We start from the raw sequence: 20294 nt of genomic DNA on the forward strand, positions 1-20294 counted from the left end.
CAATGTATGTACATCTCTTTCTTCCATGGTTCTGATTTTTCCTTTTCTTTTTTTTCTTCTTCTCACTTAATTATCTTCAAGATAGAACCGTGGAACCAAACCGGTCCCTCATAGTTCGGTTCCATTAGTCTACATGTCCAGTTTGGTTCCAATTTTTGTGCAACCGTTAGGACCGGTTTGGTTCCAAAATACTCCAAACCAATCCAAACTGAACCATGTGCACCCCTAGTTTAAGGTATGATGGCGTGTGTTCACTAACAAAATTGTTCATAATAACTAAGAGACTATGTTAGAAGTGGTGCAGAAGTATTCAGTCAATGCATGAGTTGAATGTCTCTAATCATCTGAGGAGAAAATCCTTGCGAGAAAAAAATTCCAAAATTATTCAATCTTGGGTTTCCATATATTCCATCATACGTGATTGAGTGTTCATCAAGGAGAAGTTCAACGAACCAAGCCAACTCAACCGTCCAACTACTAGAGCAGAAACGGCCAGTAATACTAAAGAAGCAAATTCATGAGAAGCGAAGTCTGCAGGCGAGTGAGCTAACAGATGGCTTGGAGACTTTCGAGGAAAGTTTGGCGTCGTCTGTGTTTAGAGTTAACTAGGGGTTCTAGGGTGTGCAAACTGTTAACCTGGTTGTCATCTCTTCCTCATATAGTGGATTGGGCCTGACTATACTAGGCCCCGTGGTTTTTCCCTTTTCTATTTTCCAAGTAAAAGTCCATGTGCCTCTGGTCTACTTTACTTTCTGTTTGTTGCATGATTATGAGTATAATTTATGGAAACTAGAAATTAACGAGAATTTAAATATCAATATTCACATACTTTATTTCAAATAGGAACAATGAAAATTTTATAATTAAAAGCAAAACCCCCCACCCTTTTCCTCCTCTAGGTCAAACTCACCGCTCATACTCTGGCACATCAGAGCCTTGGGTTATGGTCTTACGGTTTTATCAGAAGGGAAAGACCAAAATTAACTAGAGTATAATTAGTAAGAAAATATATAACAACATGTGGCTTGACTGTGGCTATAGCCTTGGAGCATAATGAAAAAAATTGAATTCATGTTGCGCTCCCCCACAAAGATAGAGAAAAGGCTTTGTTGAGTTAAGTTGAGAATTATAATTTTCTCCATTATTGGGTCCCTAACAATAAACCCCTGATTTAAATATAAGGTAGAGGTCTAGCCTTGTATGCATAAATTTTCCAATACCCGGACACCAGAACCGCTATACTAAATGGCATGCACGATGCTTAGAATATCATTGGAGCCATCCCAAATCCGACCCTTCACCATATCTATACCAACATTGCCCGTACATCACCGAGTGAGATAAGCCATCTAAATCACATAAATATAACAATAATGAAACAGAATACAAAAAAATACAGTTTGAATTGTATCCTGTCACCAAACAAAATAAAATTTCTTTCCCAACTAGAACCCACATTATACTAAACATATATATATATATATATGATAAGTATTTTACGAAATATAACCACACTGAAAGACAAATCGCCATGGAAAGAGAAAGATGCAAGCATTTCAAAACAGATGAAACGAGGGCATACAGAAAACCACGATGGAGCGTCAAATATTTGAAAGGCCAACCCTGTCACATCAAGCTGCCCGTGAAGATTAGGAAAATTTTCCCCTCTTGACATGCATATGTGAACCTGTAAACAAATAAAATACATAAAAGTTAAGAAGGATGAGTAATTTAAAAGTAATCAGAACATGAACGAGGTATTAAATCTGCAATTGCAAACAGAAACAATTATAAAAAATATTGAATAACTTGTGTGAAGAAAATGAAGATGCATAACAAAAATGGCAACCTTCGTAGGTGTAAAACAAAAATACTTAATATGTAGCCTGGTAAATTGGAAAAAGGGACGAACCCATTGATAAAATATTTTCAATTATTGAAAATTGATGTAGTCATACAAACTCAAGAATCCAGGAGAATCTGTGTGACTCTGAAATGAAAAGAAACTAATCAATGTGTATAGTAAGCCAAGTTTGCCTTCACTTTCGTAAAAAGTCATTTCTAGTGGCTTGGTTATATTGTTGTTTAAAATCAATATCTAAAGCAAAAATTGGCTCATGCATGGTTCAAGGATCTCTCTTCTTTTTCTTCCTTTCTCCTTTTGTGAGCACTTCAATAACTCCCCTATCAAAATTAATGAAAACAATTTTATTAAAAACAGAAATGCTAACAATGATAATAATGACAGAAACAAAAAAAATCAATAATTTTTTACTAAAGTGAAACAATATACATAAAAAATAAATAAATAAATAATAAAAAATAAAAAATAAATAAGAAAGAAAGAAAGTTCACAACACTATTTTTTCAAACTATCAAAATGGATCCATAAATCTAAATATTTGGCTCTTAAGGGTTTCACATTCTCAACAACCTACAGATTTTAATATCAAACTGGTATAATTCAAAATATAGATTTCAACAAGATGTACTTTGAAAGATGGCATCAAGAGTTGAACCACATTGCTTCTCTTTGCAACAAAAGAATTTCCTATTTGCATTTATGCAGCAAATTCTAGATGAAGATGCATATCTCCCTGCGTAAAAGTCTCCCTAGTCCTGATAACACATTTTAGGCGAAACACGGAAAAGCAGAAGATTCACACATCAAGCTTTAGGAGTTGGAGGTGCAGATGTTCATCAGAGCCTTATTGAGTAAGTAGCATTGGACGTATTGGTGGAGAGGGATAGGGTTTGGAGGAGGGTGTTCAATGCAAGGTGGGGGAGGGCACGGGTGGGTGGTGCTCAAAGGAGGTGAGGTGTTAAGCAGGAGTTACGGTTTGGAACTTCATTCTGAAGGGGTGGAATTAGTTTTCCAAACATATTTGGTTTAGGGTGAGGAGCGAAAGGTCTATTCTTTTCTGGGAGGATGTTTGGTGTGGGGATAGATCGTTGGCATGCACATTCCCGATATTACGCTGAATAAGTGGACCTTGGTAGTTGACTGTTATCACCTTGATAATGGAAGGCTGACTTGGGACATTCAACTTGAAAGACAAGTGTAGGATTGGGAGGTGGTGGAGTTGTTGGCTCTTTTATATGGCCAATAGTTGAAGGGAGCAGGGAGAGATGAGGAGAATTGGAAGGGCACTCCTTATGTGAGGTTCGTGGTCAGGTCTTTTAACATTCTATTTGGAAGGAGCATCCTCGAGGCTTGGAGAGGCGGAGGCTATATAGTTGGTGAACAGACCCGATACGCTTTGAGAGTTGCGCCCCTTTGCTTATGGTGGAGGTTGTGGAGAGATATAGGAGATCATTTGGTTGCATTAACATTCTATTTTGTCCATGTTATTCTTTTGATTTAAAAGGAATCATTCTAAATCCATAGAGGATATAGTCGAGTTTGTGGATAACTTGAGAGCTTAAAGGGTTTTTTGTCCTTTCGATGATGTATATGGGACACTCCCCATTTGAGTGCTTTCTTAATATACTTTACCTATTAAAAAAAAAAAAAAAAACCCATAGTGTAAATTTAAGATCCAGATAAAGAGTGAAGATATTTCTTTCTTGCAAAATCTATGAGAAGTACATTAACATGTGAAAATTAAAACCAGTGAGAAAAATCCGAATATCAATGCAGATTTTTAACACAGAGAATAGAATGCATGTATAACAGCAATTTTAAAAGCAAACCTGTCGTTGGTCAACCTCAAAGGGCTGGTACAAGCAATATTCTAATAACATTTCACTAAAGAAGGATGAATCAAAGTAAGAGATGCACCTCACCACTAGCTCTCCCTTTAGACCATGCAATTGGAATTTCTAAAATCCTTTCAAAGAGCTGCAAAAATGACAAACAGGACGCAAGGCACGTAAAATGATCCATACAAATGTTGCACATAGACAAAAGCTTCAGATCATTTCATATTGTTTGCAAATTTCTATAGAACCGCACCGGAACAAACAGATTTACAACTTTCAAATTGGCATGCCATTTCTGCTCAACAATATCAACAAAAACATCTGAAGATAACCATCCACCATCTTCAAATGGTACATCTGATCCCCACGTCATACAGCTTCCACTCAGCTGTACGTGCAAACGACCATAGTGATTTTGAAACTTGACATGTCCATTGACATTCTCCATCACTCTATAAAAAAGTCATACAAAGAACATAAACGCGAGATATAATGCATATTAAAATTTCAAAAATATAAAACTTCACCCTCCACCATTTGTGTTAACACTTCAATTCTAATAAACAAATATAAAATTATATAGAAATACTAAGTAAATCATTTTTAACTATTTAAGCGATAAAGCTAGTTCTCATACCAGCTACAAAAGTACGATGACAAGGCTACAAGCCAACTTCAACCTAGTTTGATAGCAAGAACATATGCCAATGTTCTTGTTAGACGAAGACACAAAGCCAGGGAGAGGAAATCTAAATGTACAAGGAGCAATTGACAAGATGCATAGATTGAACATAAAGCATATCTTTTTTTACACTATAGATTACTACAGATACAAGGATGATGAACTGATGAAGAGTGTGATACGAAGAAAGAGGACCAATTGGGGATTTCAGTCTAGAGCTAGCTTGGGACCTAACATGATCAAAATTGTGGGAATGTGTTGCGACATTAGCATGGAGATTCCCTTATTCGTTTCTGTATTCAGTCTCAAGAGTGTTAAAAGGCCTTCATAAGTGGCCACGAGTATGATTGAATTAGTCTTATAGATCAAAGTTCCTAAAATTCTTAAATTAAAGATTAAGTATTACAACTAGAAGCGTATATACTTCTGTACTCTCTCAATCTGAGTGATTTCATATCAGAGGTAAATTTCTTCTTTTTTCTAATATATAAATAAGATGAGTGAATTTCACAATCCATCTTACGGATTTCAAATTCACAAACAATTCAAAAGAGATCTCTACAGCCCTACATTGCATATCTATAGTTCATAATCTAGAAAATTACATTAAAGGAAATTATTTAGAGACCCAACAAGGTTTTAAGAAACTATAATATAACAAATATTACGAGTGGCCTACTTTTTCTTTTTTCTGGGTGGGGACGAATTGGGTTTGATAAGTGACCTATTAGTTTAACGACAAAGCAGATAAGATCAAGCATTGGTTATTATCTAAGAATCACACACACTTCTACGAAGATACCGTGTTCGTGTCCGACACCGACACTTCATGGACGCTCCTGGACACGTGTCCGACACTTCATGGACGCTCCTGGACACGTGTCCGACACTTCATGGACACTCCTAACATGTGTCCGACACTTCATGGCCATAACCAAAATTTAAAAATAATTTTTATTATTTCGGACACTTGGCCGACATCTTGGACACTTCGCCAACATCTCTCATTGGACACTTAGTCAATATATTCCCGACACTTGGCCAACACATCCTTCACTCTATATTATATAAACAAACACTTGATATCTTGGAGACAATATTATGAACATATGTAAAGTGTCAATCGTCTTTTTCTCTACAAAATTGACACTAAACACATGTCACAGTATGTAATGAACAAAAACATAACTATATGACAAAATAGGAGAGTAATATGATATTTTTTTGATAAGTAAATTGTATTAAAAGCGTTCAAAAAGGGGAACGCGACCCAAACTATACAAAGACAAAACGGAGCCTATGAATTCAAAGAACTCATAAAGTCAACAATCTCCTCAAGAGAGGAGTAGACTCTCCCCTGACCCCAACAAAACAAATTACAAATGATAGAAAATTTTAACACCCCAATGGAGGATTCCTTTCCTTCAAAAGATCTTCCATTACGCTCTTTCCTTCAAATATGATATAAAATATAATATTTTTCTTATTCGAATAATTTCGTAGTCTTACATAACTTTAGTATAAAAATAATAAATTAATTAAAATTATATACTCCCTCTGTCCCACTTTAATTGTCATAATCAATAGATATATAAATGAAAATTTATATTTATATTAGTTGGTAGAGAACAGTGGCATCAGCCTTTTAAAGTATTTAAAAGGCGTGGCAAGACGGATTCTAGAGCTCAAACCTTTATTTGGCACATGCTAGATGATGGGGTCCACTTGGAGTCTTGCATAATTAGGGAGTTTGGTCAAATTGCATTAGTTTGGTAATGGAATTAATTATGGGAATCTGCATCATTTTGGTAAATTGCATTATTAGGGGGTTTGGTCAAATTCCATTATTTTGGTAATTGCATTAATTATGGAAAATCTGCATTGTTTTGGTAAATTGCATAATTAGATTAAATTGCATCAATTAAGTTATTTGTTACTTTATTAAGTTTTAGTCAACTTTTGATTACCTCCATTGTAGGGTAATCCAAGGGTCATCTTTTATTATAAAAAGGATACTATGTAACTCTGAATACTAGCGAATGATTGAATAAAATTATCCTTTGAGATTTCTTTGTGAGTGATTCACAAATTCTGAGGGTGTGAGGCCTTCTCTAGGTGTGATACCTAGGCCCTATGGGAGTGATTCCAATAAGTTTTTCTTTGTTAATTTCAATCCTTCTTTTCTACTAACAACCCCCGAATCTTAGCTTTGTTTCTGAATATCCAGCCCATAACTCTTATTTACTTTCTTCTATTTGAGCCTGTCCTTTGTCCTACATCATTAGTGGTGTCCATATTGCGTTTGTGTCTTAATTTTTTAGAATTTGACGTGTCAGCATCCATGTTGTATCGTGTTCATGTCCATGCTTGTTAGGTTGTTTACAAGGCACATGCCTCAAGAGTGCAAGGCACGCGCATTGTTAGCATGTTTTGAGAAATGACCCCCGAACTCTGTCAGTCATTAGATTGATATGCATCTTATACTTTTATATTTTTATTTTATATTTTTGATAAGCAAGGTAAATTCATTAAAGGGTGCCAAAGGGGGCGCAGTTTATGTATAGAGGTTCGCTAAGTATATGCCAAGTACCTCTAGTCTACTCCACTAAGAAAGGGCTTTGATAATCCAAGTTCTTCACAAACCAAAAATACTATCTAGGGACGGATTTACCTTCCCTATAGTCCAACCAACAAGCCTTTTTTCTGAACTACTTGGGGTCGGTGATGTAGAACACTTTTACAGTGTTTAGTAATTTTTTATTTTAGGTTTCTTATTTATGTTTAATTTATATTTATTTATAGGAAGTTTAGTTTTAATTAATTTCTTTTAGGAATTATTTTCCTTTTACTATTAGGTTTCTTTATGTTTTAGTTTTCTTCTAGAGTTAGGTTTCTTTTAATTAAAAATATGCATACTGCCAAGTGCAAGAAAAAAAAAAAAAATTATTCATTCAATTATCAAATAATATATCAGATTTCTTTGAAACTATCTCTTGTTTTGTGGATTCAAAACACCCACCTTGTGGATTTAAGGTAACCTGTTCCTCGTGAACAAATTTGTCTTTTCCTGGTCTGATGGCAGGTGATCGTTTTCGTGGCAACCTCGTTGGCGGCGAAGATTGACAAAGAGTGGCTCCTTTTAGGGCCGAATTTCAAGAACCCAGCAAACGTTGCAAGATATTCAAGCAATGCTTGCTAGGCTTGAGTTGGAGCAGAATAGCGATAACAACAGGTTTCGCAATGGCGACGTAGATCGTGTTCAACTTGTTCGTAATCGCAACCCCTTCCCTCCGCATAGTCAATTAGCCTATGAGGAAAAGGTGTTTGGGGAGATATCATGATTATGGGAATTATGATTCTAGGAATTTTCCTCCTAGAAGTTTGATGGTCTCTTTCATGTTGAAAATTTTCTAGATTGGCTAGAAGATGTTGAGAGGTTCTTTGATTACATGGGGATTCCAAAGGATAAGAAAGTGGCAATTGTCGCATACAAATTGAAGGGAAGAGCTTTTGTTTGGTGGGATCAATTGCGGGTAACTCGTGCACAACAAAGAAAAACACCGATACAGTCTTGGTTGAAGATGAAACGTCTTTTAAAAGCCAAGTTTCTTCCACCTTACTATAAGAAGTGTGAAGAGATCCAATTTCAGCCGTACCAGGATTATCAGCTGAGGTTTACAAAGGTTCAGACCTATACCGATTTATCGTTGTCTTCGAAGCCTCGACCTCCTCCTACAATGGTCAAGTTCACACACGAAGAAATTACGAGAAAAGTTGTATGCATTCAAAAATTAGAATCTATTCAGAAACTAAACCCCCAAGAAAATTGCCTAGCAGAGGAGAAGCATGATAAGAGAATCTTAATTGAGTTGTCACCACATATATATGTGGACAAGGCGGGGTTACATGAGCATGATGACAAGTTATTCAGTGACGATTCCAGCCACGAATCTATGCGGCAAGCAAAGGCTGTCAAAGAGAAACCCACTTCGATCATGCTGAAGACAAACACAACTAATGGGATGGAAACCCTAGTTTAAAGGATAAGGATGAGAATAATTTGGAAGAGCTTGAATGTGGCAATTTGATGAGGTTTGGATTTTAATCGAAGTAGGAGAGTTACAGCCCAACACCAATGAGCAATCAGACTCGGCAATTGGAATCCATGTTCTTTCTAAAATCAATCCTAATTTTGGCCAGCTTAATTCTTTTGAAGAAGTTCCAAAAACACCAATAAATCATTCACTGGATTCTCCTTTGTCGTTGACAACGTCCTCTTCCAAACAATACGTATTTCATGACCCATATTTGAAGGATGAGGAGAAGCTTGAAGAGTTGAAGGTGACAGTATCCTTGAGTCGAAAATACCATGTGTGCAACCTCTTGATCCTTGTTTGACGTATATTCAAGAATTTAATTGCAACATTGAAGCAAGAAATGTTTCCAGATTTTATTCTCAATGCACTACTACAATTATTAATGGTGTCCAGCAGAATAAATGTGGGTTTAACAAATACAATTCTGAACCTATCTGCCTTGCCAATCTTGAGATCAACAGCACACGTGGATCAATGAAAAGTTGTATAAGGGAATTTGAGAAACTTCAGAATGTCAACACAAATTTCAGAGCATGCAAGACTATCCCAGTGGCAAAATCAACATTGAAAAGAATAAGCAAAGTCATGGTGAGGAGATATTTAAGGTTCTTGGGTCCCACCATAGGTTACTCCATCATGAAAATCAATGATCTCACCAATGATCAACTCATTGTCGTTAGTTCAGTGCACTGCCACAGCATACTATTATCTATGGCTGCTCCTAACCTTTGGCCGTATCGCATCAAGAGGAAAAGCAATGATGGGTACTGCGGAGTCTGCGGTTTCCTATGGGCTTGATCATGTTTAAGCATCATCCTCAGAATTAATCAAGTACTCCCTCTGTCACAATATACATGTCCTGCATGGGAAATCCAACTTTTTATGGTAATGGAGTTTTAATAGTTTTTTGTTGTATTGATAAGAGTAAAGTTTCAAATTTGCCCTTACTAAAAGACAAAATAGTGCTCCGTAATTAGTGCAACTTTTTAGTTAAAGGATAGTTTGGGAATGTTATAAAAAATAGTACATTCAATTTTGGAATGGGACATGTTTTTTGAGACATCCCAAAATGGAAAGATGGACAACTATTTTGGGACGGAGGGAGTAATTTGCAGTGAAATTCGAGGACGAATTATTTTTGAAGTGGAGGGGATTGATGTAGGACACTTTTACAGTGTTTAGTAATTTTTTATTTTAGGTTTCTTATTTATTTATTTATTTATTTATTTTTGATAAGTAATAATAAATTAAAAAAGGTGTTCAATAGGGGAACGCGTCCCATAAACATTAGAGAAACCGGGGTCTAAGGCCCCAAAGAATCCAAAAAAGAAATTAAATCATCAGAAGAGGAACAAGAACTCCTCTTCACATAACTAAAGAGAGAACGAATAATAAGAAGTTTCAGTGTCGCTGTAAACGACTCCTTCACTTCAAACATTCTACTATTTCTCTCCTTCCAGATGCACCACCAAAGACAATGTGGGACAGATCTCCAATAATCACGAACACTCCTACTCACACGACAACCTCTCCAAGCATGAATCAACTCCTTCGTAGAACGTGGCATTACCCAACACATGCCAAACAGGCCAAGAATGCGTTAGGAGATGATTGACTGACTCCCCATCCTGCTTGCATAAACAACACCGATTAACAAAACAATTTCCCCTTTTTCTCAAATTATCGATCGTCAGAATCTTACCCCAAACGGCGGTCCATACAAAGGATGCCACCCTAGTAGGAGCCATAGAGCGCCATATGGTCTTCCATGAGAAATCATAGGATGCAAAATTAGACAAACATAAGAACAAAGACCTTACTTCAAAACGACCGTGAGAAGAGGGAATCTATGTCAAATTGTCATAGCCCCTGCCAATTCCTTCCTGCCGATACAATTAGTCCAAGAAAATGCTCACCTCTTTCAACTCCCAGTCCTGAAATGAACGCCAAAAATGAACATTCCACGTAATCCCACTATTATCAAGCTGATAATAATTAGCTGCGATGGCATGTTTATCAACTGCAATACTATATAATCTCGGAAATGTACGACATAAAGGATGGTTCCCACACCAAAGATCTTCCCAAAAACGAACGCAAATACCACACGAACTCTGAATCTGATATGAGGAAAAGGCATCCCATCCCTTCTGAACGAATTTCCAAGCCCCAACTCCTCTCGCAATAGAAACCGGACATGTAGTCCATCCGCCAACGTCTTTCCCATACCAACAAGATACTAATCTATGCCAACGGCAGTGTCTTCCCTTCCCATATCTCCACAACCATTTGCCCAGAAGAGCTTGATTAAAAGGAATCAATCGTCTAATACCAAGACCACCCAATTTTATAAGCTTGCATACTTGCTCCAATCTAACAAGGTGATACTTGAACTCTTCTCCCCTTCCGCCCCAAAGGAAATTCCTTTGAATTTTTTCAATTCTATCAGCAACGGAGCATGGAATTTGGAACATAGAAAGAAAATAAGTGGGAAGGCTTGATAAAGTGCTCTTGATAAGAGTTACTTTACCCCCCCTTAGACAAATATTGCTTCTTCCAACCTGCCAACCTCTTTGCATACCTGTCAATTACAGAATCCCAGCTCCCCACTATCCTGGAAGAGGCCCCACGGGGCAATCCCAAATAAGGAATAGGAAAGGAACTCACCCTACACCCAAGAACGGTAGCTAAAGAAGAGATTTCCTGAACCTTCCCGACCAAGACAAGCACACTCTTGACCACATTTACCTTTAGCCCGGAAACTGCCTGAAAGCAAGCCAGAATGCATCTCAAATATCTAAGTTGAAACACATCATCATCACAAAAAACCAGAGTATCATCTACAAATAGCAAATGAGAACTCTCCACCTGGTGGTCAATATCTCTTCCCACCCGGAATCCCTTAATGAAACCAAGATCCTCTGCCCTGCGCATAAGTCTACTTAAGCCCTCCATAACAATAAGAAAAAGAAAAGATGACAATGGATCACCTTGTCTTATACCCCGAGAACACCAGAAGAAGCCAGCTAAAGAACCATTCACAAGAATTGAGAACTTGATAGACGAGAGACATGTCTCAATCCATGTCCTCCATCTACTTCCAAACCCCATTCTTTGAAGCAAATAGAGTAGAAAATTCCAGTTTACACGATCATAAGCTTTCTCAATATCAAGTTTGCATAGAACTCCAAGAACACCACTACGCAACCTTGAATCCACACATTCACTGGCAATAAGAACTGAATCAAGAATTTGCCATCCTCCAACAAAGGCATTCTGGGAGTCTGAAATAATCCCATCCATAACTTCTCTCATTCTTTGAGCAAGCACTTTAGCTATGAGTTTGTAAATACAACCCACTAAGTTAGGGATGAGGGCAATAAATGATGCATTGAGCGACTTCTCAAAGATGCCAGTAGAATGAAACTCCTGAAAGGTACTCATCACTTCATTTCTCACAATTGCCCAACTTTCCATCAGAAAACGCATAGTAAACCTGTCAGGCCCCGGAGTTTTATCCCCATTACAACTGGATAAGGCCTTTAGAACTTCTTCTTCGATAAAAGAAAGCTCGAGCCCATCTCTCTCCAGCTAGCCTCAAAAAGGAGTCCATCAAGCTTGGGTCTCCAACCTAAAGGTCCTGTGTAAAGCTTCTGATAAAAAGAAACAATCCCGCTATGCACCTCTTTTTATTTTAAATTTATTTATAGGAAGTTTAGTTTTGATTAATTTCTTTTAGGAATAATTTTCCTTTTACTATGAGGTTTCTTTATGATTTAGTTTTCTTATAGATTTAGGTTTCTTTTTATTATAAATATATGTACTGCCAAGTGCAAAAAAAAAAAAAAAAAAAAAAAATTATTCATTCAATTATCAGATAATATATCAGATTTCTCTGAAATTATCTGCTATTTTGTGGATTCAAAACATCCACCTTGTAGATTCAAGGTAACCTGTTCATCGTGAACAAATTTATCGCTTCTGCTTACTTCAGTCGGCTACATGAGTCCTCGGTTTCCATTCCATTCTATTTAAGGTCATATCATCGGTCAAACCACATGCTATCATATCCTTGCTAACTCTACCCAAGTTAACTTTGGTCTTCCTCTTCCCCTAGTATTACTCGCAATGTGGATTATGTCACTCATCCCAACTGGCGCACCTACAGGGTCTTCTTTGCACATGACCAAACCATCTTAACTGGTTTTCTCTCATTTTATCTCCAAATTGGTGTTATTCCAACCATTTCCCGAATGTGATCATTTATAATTCTATCCTTTGTAGTCTTACCACACATCCATCTCAACATTCTCATTTCCACCATAATAAATGAAGAACTCAAAAGTCATCTTTCAACTTGTAGATGATCGCTCCACGGCCCACACGGTTTTGATCTTAAGTTTTACCCAAAATACCTCATACCAATTAGAGTGTACAAATCCTACATATATAGTACTTCCCCTTTCCACACCCAGGCGATATGGTTTGTGCACCTGTAGCTCGCCCAGTGTTGTAGTCTACCAATGCCTTTCGCACTCGCCCACGGCACACCTACTCACAAGGTCGCCATAATCACCTCTCCTTGGGGACCAACATCCTTATTGGCCACACTTCCGGCTGGGCTCTAATACCACTTGTAACGACCCATTCCACCACATGGTATGATATTATTCGCTTTAGGCCCAAGCCCGCACAGTTTTGCTTTTAAGTTTTACCCCAAAAGGCCTTATACCAATTAGAGTGTACAAATCCTACATATATAGCACTTCCCCTTTCCATACCCAGGCGATGTAGGATTGCGCACCTGTAGCTCACCTAGTGTGGTAACCTGCCAGTGCCTGGCACACCCGCCCACAAGGTCGCCACACATCCACCTTCCCACACCCCTTTCACAACAACAATCAAGCCTTTTCCTAATTATTTAGGGTCAACTACACGAATCCCATGTTTCCATTCCGCTCTAATTCTTTTTCTTTTCTTTTTTTCTTTTTTTTTTAATAAGTAAAAAGTATATTAGAAAAGCATTCAAAAGGGGAACGCGTCCCTAATACAAAACGAAAAAAGGACCTAAGGACCAATAGCATCCAAAAGATCAAAGAAGTCATCAATCAAGGAGCATGCGCTTCCTCTTACATAACAGAAAAGAGAACGAAGAACATGAATTTTTAGATTTGCTAAAGACGATTCTTTGTCTTCAAAATTTCTGCTATTCCTCTCTCGCCATAAGTACCACCAAACGCAATGTGGAACAATCCTCCAATAATCACAAGCATGACCTTTAACTAGGCATCGTTTCCATGCATTAATCAGTTGTAAGGAGTGCTTAAGCATTACCCAATAAATGCCAAACATGCTAAATATGAAATTCCAACAATCGTACACCACAAGACAGTGCATAAGAATGTGATCCACGGATTCTCCGTCTGCTTTACATAGACAACACTAGTTAACAATGGTGTTACCTCTCTTTCTCAGATTATCCAATGTCAAAATCTTTCCCAATGTGGCAATCCAAAAGAAGAATGCGATTCTAAGAGGAGCTTTAGAACACCAAATAGACTTCCATGGGAAATCATGACCAACGAAATTGGACAAACACAAGAACATTGATCGGACACCATACCTACCATGGGTTAACGGGACCCACAAAATATCGTCAGACCCTCTGCCAATATCCTTCTGTCTATACAGCAAATCCAAAAAAACACATGCTTCCTCCATCTCTCAATCTTGAAAGAAACGCCTAAAACGCACATCCCACGTAACTCCACTGCTATCAAGATGATAACAATCAATTACGTAGGCGTGCTTATTATCAGTAATAATGTAAAGTCTAGGAAAGGAGAGAGACAACAACTGATCTCCGTACCATAAGTCCTCCCAAAATCGAACATGCCTACCATAATGAACCTAGAATCTAATATGTGAGGAGAAAACATCCCAACCCTTCCGAATGAATTTCCATACACCAACGCCTCCCATACCAGAGACTGGACGAGAGGAGCAGCCGCCACTCTCCTCTCCAAAGCGACACGAGACAACTCTTCGCCATTGGCGATGGCATTCCTTACCAAATCTCCATAACCAATTTCCCAAAAGAGCTCTATTAAAAAGGACCAGCTTACGAATGCCTAGACCGCTTAATTTCAACAGTTTGCAAACTTGTTGCCAATTAGCAAAATGATACTTAAACTCCTCTCCTCTTCTGCCCCATAGAAAATCCCTCGGAATTTTTTCAATTCTTTCAGCAACAGAGCATGGGATTTGAAACAAAGATAAAAAGTAGGTAGGAAGGGACGAGAGAGTACTCTTAATGAGTCCCCCCCCCCCCCCCCTCTATTTGAAAGATACTGTTTTTTCCAACCTGCTAATCTCTTCTCATATCTATTAATCACCGGTCCCAATTCCCCACTCTCATAGAGGAAACTCCCAAAGGCAATCCCAAATAAGGAAGAAGCGCCCACTCCACACCCAAGAACTGCAGCTAAGGAGGAAATATCTAGAACATCCCTCACTAGGACAAGCACACTCTTTCCAACATTAATCTCAAGTCCAGAAACCGCTTGGAAACAACAAGAATGCATTCAAAAATCTGAGTTGGGAGGCATCGGCATTGCAAAAAACCAAGGTGTCATCCACGAACAACAGATGGGAAATCTGCATCTGATGTTCAACATCTTTGCCAACTCTGAATCCCCTGATATAACCCAAATCTTCCGCTTTTCTCATTAATCTACTCAATCCCTCCATGACAATAAGGAATAGAAAAGACGATAATGGATCTCCTTGTTTCAAACCACGCGACTAGCAAAAAAACCAGCAAAGGAACCGTTCACGAGCACAGAGAACATAACGAACGAAATACAAGTTTCTATCCATTTTATCCACCTATCTCCGAACCCCATCCTCCGAAGCAAATAAAGAAGAAACTTCCAATTAACGTGATCATAGGCTTTCTCGATATCAAGCTTGCATAAAACGCCAGGAACCCCACTCTTCAATCTAGAATCAACACATCCCCCTGCGATAAGAGCAGAATCCAAGATCTGCCGTCCTCCAACAAAGGCATTGGCCGAAAGTCCTTAATATCAGACGCACCGCCCTCCTTAGGAATAAGGGCAATAAAAGATGCGTTCAATTATTTTTCAAATGTGCCATGAGAATAAAAATCCTGAAGCCGATCAATCCTATTTTCCTTTACTAACTCTACCCACTGTTAACTTTGGTCTTCCTCTTCCCCTAGTATTACCATCGATATGGACTATGTCACTTTTTCCTAACCGGCACACTTAAAGGTCTTCTTTACACATGTCCAAACAATCTTAACCTTTTTTTTCTCTCATTTTATCTCCAATTGGTGCTACTCCATCTCCCGAATGAGCCGAATCCCGAATGTGATCATTTCTAATTCTATCCTTTCTAGTCTTACCCCACATTCATCTCACCCTCCCATATAAATCAAATATTATTAGGGAATTATAATTTCAACTCAAACATCATCAAAAATAAAGCCTTCAACAAGACCCAGCAATGACAAAAAGAGTCCAACAATCTCTTCCGCTCCTCTGCCCACGCACAAGTTAAGACTAATGTCATATAAAGGACTATAGATGGCAAACACAAAATTAAGAAGGGAAAAACCAACAATCATGCTTTAGCGGCCATTTTTCTCTTTCAAACTTTCGAAAAACACACTTGATTTAGTTTGTTACAAAAAAAAAAAAAATACCCCAATAAGACAAGGAACAACTACAGATCTTTCGAGAGGAAGAAACTATCAAATTAGTTCTAGACAAAGTAGCTGATTTTAGGAACTTCAAAATGCTAAAAAACTTAAAAGAAGAAAAGAAAAGAAAAAATAGGATACAGATTTTTTTTTTTTTTTTGATAAGTAATAATTCATTAAAAAAAGCGTTAAAAATAGGATACAGATATGAAAGAGGTATCTTGCTCTAGATGACATATGAGAGGTTTCCATTCTTGTATTACAGAACTTTTCTGAAAAACTATCAACATTTTTTACTGGGTCTTTCCTACTGACATATTTACACTGCTTACAATACTGGATGGAAAATCACTTCCAGCCTAAGGCTAAAATACTGGTTCTTAAGTTGCACTAGATGCAGGTTAAAAGAACCATCTACTTTTACAAGATCCATGGACTGCTCTAGTCATTTATAAGAGACATTATTGTCAAACTGTAACCAAGTCTAGTTTTTCCCTGGGCTACACTAATGAGAACTTAATGCGTGACTCTAATCTAATTTTTTGTAACGGAAGGCAAAATTTTGACAAAACCATAGATAAGCTAAATCATCATTTTTTAAGGATTTTGACTCTAAATGATCACAACCAAGTTATTGCTGAACCATCATGCTTTCTTGCAGTTTCTTTAAGGAAATGTTTGCTGTGTAGAACTAGAATAGTGATTTTGGTAATCTTGAAAATTATTTTTCTAGTGAATCTTTTATCATCTCTAACACATGACGTTATGTGATAATGTCGACGATTGCTGACCCAATCATTAAGTTTAATTCAATTATTGCTAATTGACATCCTCCCACAAATTAAATGGATGTCTACGAAAAAGACATGAAGTTAATTTATAATAAAGTTAATTAAATAAAGACAGACGACATTATGGAAATAAAACCTTAAATACCTGAAACTGATCATCTGAACTCAAAAGGGATGGAAAAGGAGAACCAAAATCTAGATCAGCAAAACCACGGCTTATAGTTGAATCATGTGTCAGGACTCAGGATCACCCTAAGTTGATGACATACATTGAAAAGTTTGCATTCTATTATATGTAAATACACTCATCCGCGCCATTTCTTTCCCTTGATTGTATTATCAGATTTTCCAGGAACCATTCAAGATATTCAGTACTTCTTGCATCTCAGAAGCACAGATAGGGCTGATGGTCAAACAGTTGGTCCCGTGAACGGGCCCTTTAAGCATTTCAACGAATGGTCACTACCCAGTGCTCATCCAGACAATTTGGGGAGCTGAGATGGGTGGACCAAAGACAAACCTAAACTTTGGCTATATATAAGCATGGTGGCAAATCTCAAACTTGAATAGGAGTTTTCATGACCCATCAAAAGGAAGTCTTAACGGTTTCAAGCCTAAGATGTAGTACCATATCATCAAAAGTAACAGTAATAAATGTAACAGAATGGAATTCCAACAAAAAATAGTAATAAAAGTTAACACCTGGGCTCCTTGTCACCATATGCAAGTAGCATCAACGTTCCACCTTTGAAGTGAACAGAATCCAGCGTGACTGGAAGCGTTTTCTCAAAGCCTAAAGTCTGTCCTTCATCAACCTCTTCAACAAGTTCTGCAACAATATCTTCCACTTTCGGAACCATCTCCGACTTCAGCCTTTGAATAGGACCAGCAAGAAAGTGAGACAGTAGATCCCCTGTGTTTCTACGCAAAAAAAGGAAACTTGACTTCAGGCTCAAGGACCATCTGGGGATTAAATGGTGTATTGCAAGCAATGGCTCAAGCTTCATGGAAGTGGAACCTTGAGATGTATGGTCTCCTTTACTATCTGAAATATCATCAGGAGAGGCTGACAACTGGTCTCCTGATCTGCTGGACTCTTCTCTGTTATCCATGTGTCTACTTATGACATTAATTCCTTCCAGAACATCATCTTTTACATCACAAAGATTGGTTTTTGCTGCTCCTGCTACACCATCAACAGATGAAAAAATTTCACTGGAATTTGTAACTCCATCTACCCTACCTGAAGTCGTAAGAAATGGATCGTGTACGAAACTGAAACTATTGATATCATCATTCGAATGCTTCTTCAAAGGCTGGATTCCACAATTTTTCCCATGTGCAGGATCATTCTCTATGTTGTTCTCCAACTCTAAGATTCCATGACTAGTTGAATAATCAACAGCAGCTTTAAGTTTTCCATGCGCAGCATTTTCCTGGGCTTCAACATTAAGTGCCCTGTTATGATTATCAGCCATCATATGTTCTTTACAACTACTTGTTACAGAAGTGCAGGTATTACCATCACCCTCAGATTTCACCATAAGAGTATCAAGATTCATAGCATCGTAACCTACAGATGACTGAGTACACTCACCAAACCTCCTTTGCCCCAAGAAGTATGCTCGTGCCGCTGACGCACTACGATCAAGAATTCTTCTTTTGGCTGTAACACCAGCCAATTCAGATATATCTCTCCCATTAGCTTTCCTCTTGAATTTTTGCCTCAAAGGCCCAGGTATAATGCTAGACCATAATTTGCCCCCCGAGCTTGGAATTTTTACACCAAATGATTTCTCTAGATCTGCATGCTTCAAATCATACTCAATACCTGCATCCATGCAGTGGTGATCTCGCCAGTGCAGTCTCTCATCCATGGAGAAAAATGATTCGGAATTTGTCAACACTGTTGGACGGTTTGCACTTACCTTCTGAACATCAACCTCAGATGGACTTGAACCTTCCTCAGAAACAATGTAACCCATTTCTGCAGCTTCCCTAGCTGCATCATCTCTCTCTCTGGCACTGTGAGCAGCTGCTTCCTCCCTAGAAATCCTCCTGGTTTTTGTACGATGATCAATTCCTTCTTCCGTTGACAAATGCCTCTGCAGACTACCCTCAGAAAAGGGTATCCCTAACCAAGTATAGTTCTTCTTCTGCGCAACCAACAAACTTGGATTGGACAATACTGCATCGATCACAATCTTTCCCCTCCTCAAACTTGCAAAAGGAAGAACACGCAGTTTCACAGTGGGGACCTCACCACAGGAGAACTCTTCATTATGAGGCCCAATGGCACAAGATTCCAATGTAATGCTCAAAGGTGAAATTCCCCGAACTTTACCAAAATCAACCTCACGCTGAATATATTCACTCAGTACTGTACAGACAGAAGGCAAAAGCTTGGCTTCAACAAAACTTCTGGCTTTTGCCTGCCCATACCATACCAATAAGCACACCCCAGAAATCACGGCAAAGAAAACAGAGCACCTGAGTAAAAGGAGTCCCTCTTCCCACAGTGGAGCCAAAAACCTCACGAGGGTCTTGCTTCGAGAAAAGGGCTCTTTCACACATCTCACAATAAACCCACCTCTCAACCCTATGTTTTTCCATAAAAGCTCCGCATTTTTCCCAAAAAAATGTGAAAACCTGATCCCTTGAGAAACCCAATGATTATTCTTTCCACATGTACATTGGCGACAAGCCCTTTTCCGTAGTTTTACTCTGTCAATATAAACTAAATTGCCCTTATTTCTTCCATTTGCAAAGCTTTTTATTGGAAACCCCAGAAATGGGTTATGAAGTTTAATGCTCATTACTCCACCTCTACACCTTGACCCAATTGTCACTCACTTGCCGGGGACCAAGAACATGCTCTTAGTCCCCTCAGAATCAGAATATTAACTAGTTCCCAAACAATCAAAACCTAAGCAAGAATCATAACGAAAAATCTCTTATTAATTTTTATATATATATATAAAAAGTAGAAATTATACACATTATCAGTACTTTACAGTATATGTGGCAAAAATCACCAAAGGTTGTAGTCAAGTGATATCTCCTCTACGTGGAAGGTGAGGGATCAAATTCCCACGAGGGCAAATGGGTGTGAGTTTCTTGTCAGGGAGAAAAAAAAACACGTGGCAAAAGGATAGAAAGAGTGATTGCCCTCCTACTTTGAGATTTTCTTCATATTTCAAACCCTAGTGCTAACAGATATAAATACATAGACACACATGTATAAAGATATGATTACATAAACAAGTAACTACATGTATTTATACATATAATTAAAC

General features: G+C 38.0%; 1 protein-coding gene across 1 annotated transcript in view; it reads right to left on the minus strand.

Moving 5' to 3' along the window:
• The window catches only part of LOC132282749 (protein TIC236, chloroplastic), a 54416-nt gene that overhangs the window by 33774 nt on the left and 348 nt on the right, over positions 1–20294 (minus strand). Inside the window, exons 2-5 of the mRNA XM_059784527.1 lie at positions 17701–19924; positions 3956–4154; positions 3782–3841; positions 1583–1687 (exon numbers count right to left, since the gene is read on the minus strand). Coding sequence (XP_059640510.1) covers positions 1583–1687; positions 3782–3841; positions 3956–4154; positions 17701–19814 — 2478 coding nt within the window. The 5' untranslated portion in view covers positions 19815–19924. The remainder of the gene's footprint in view (positions 1–1582; positions 1688–3781; positions 3842–3955; positions 4155–17700; positions 19925–20294) is intronic.

The sequence above is a fragment of the Cornus florida genome, unplaced genomic scaffold, assembly GCF_030987335.1.
Source record: "Cornus florida cultivar Cherokee Brave unplaced genomic scaffold, ASM3098733v1 CherokeeBrave_3.0.0_Hap2_Chr11, whole genome shotgun sequence".
NCBI classification, from domain to species: Eukaryota; Viridiplantae; Streptophyta; class Magnoliopsida; order Cornales; family Cornaceae; genus Cornus; species Cornus florida.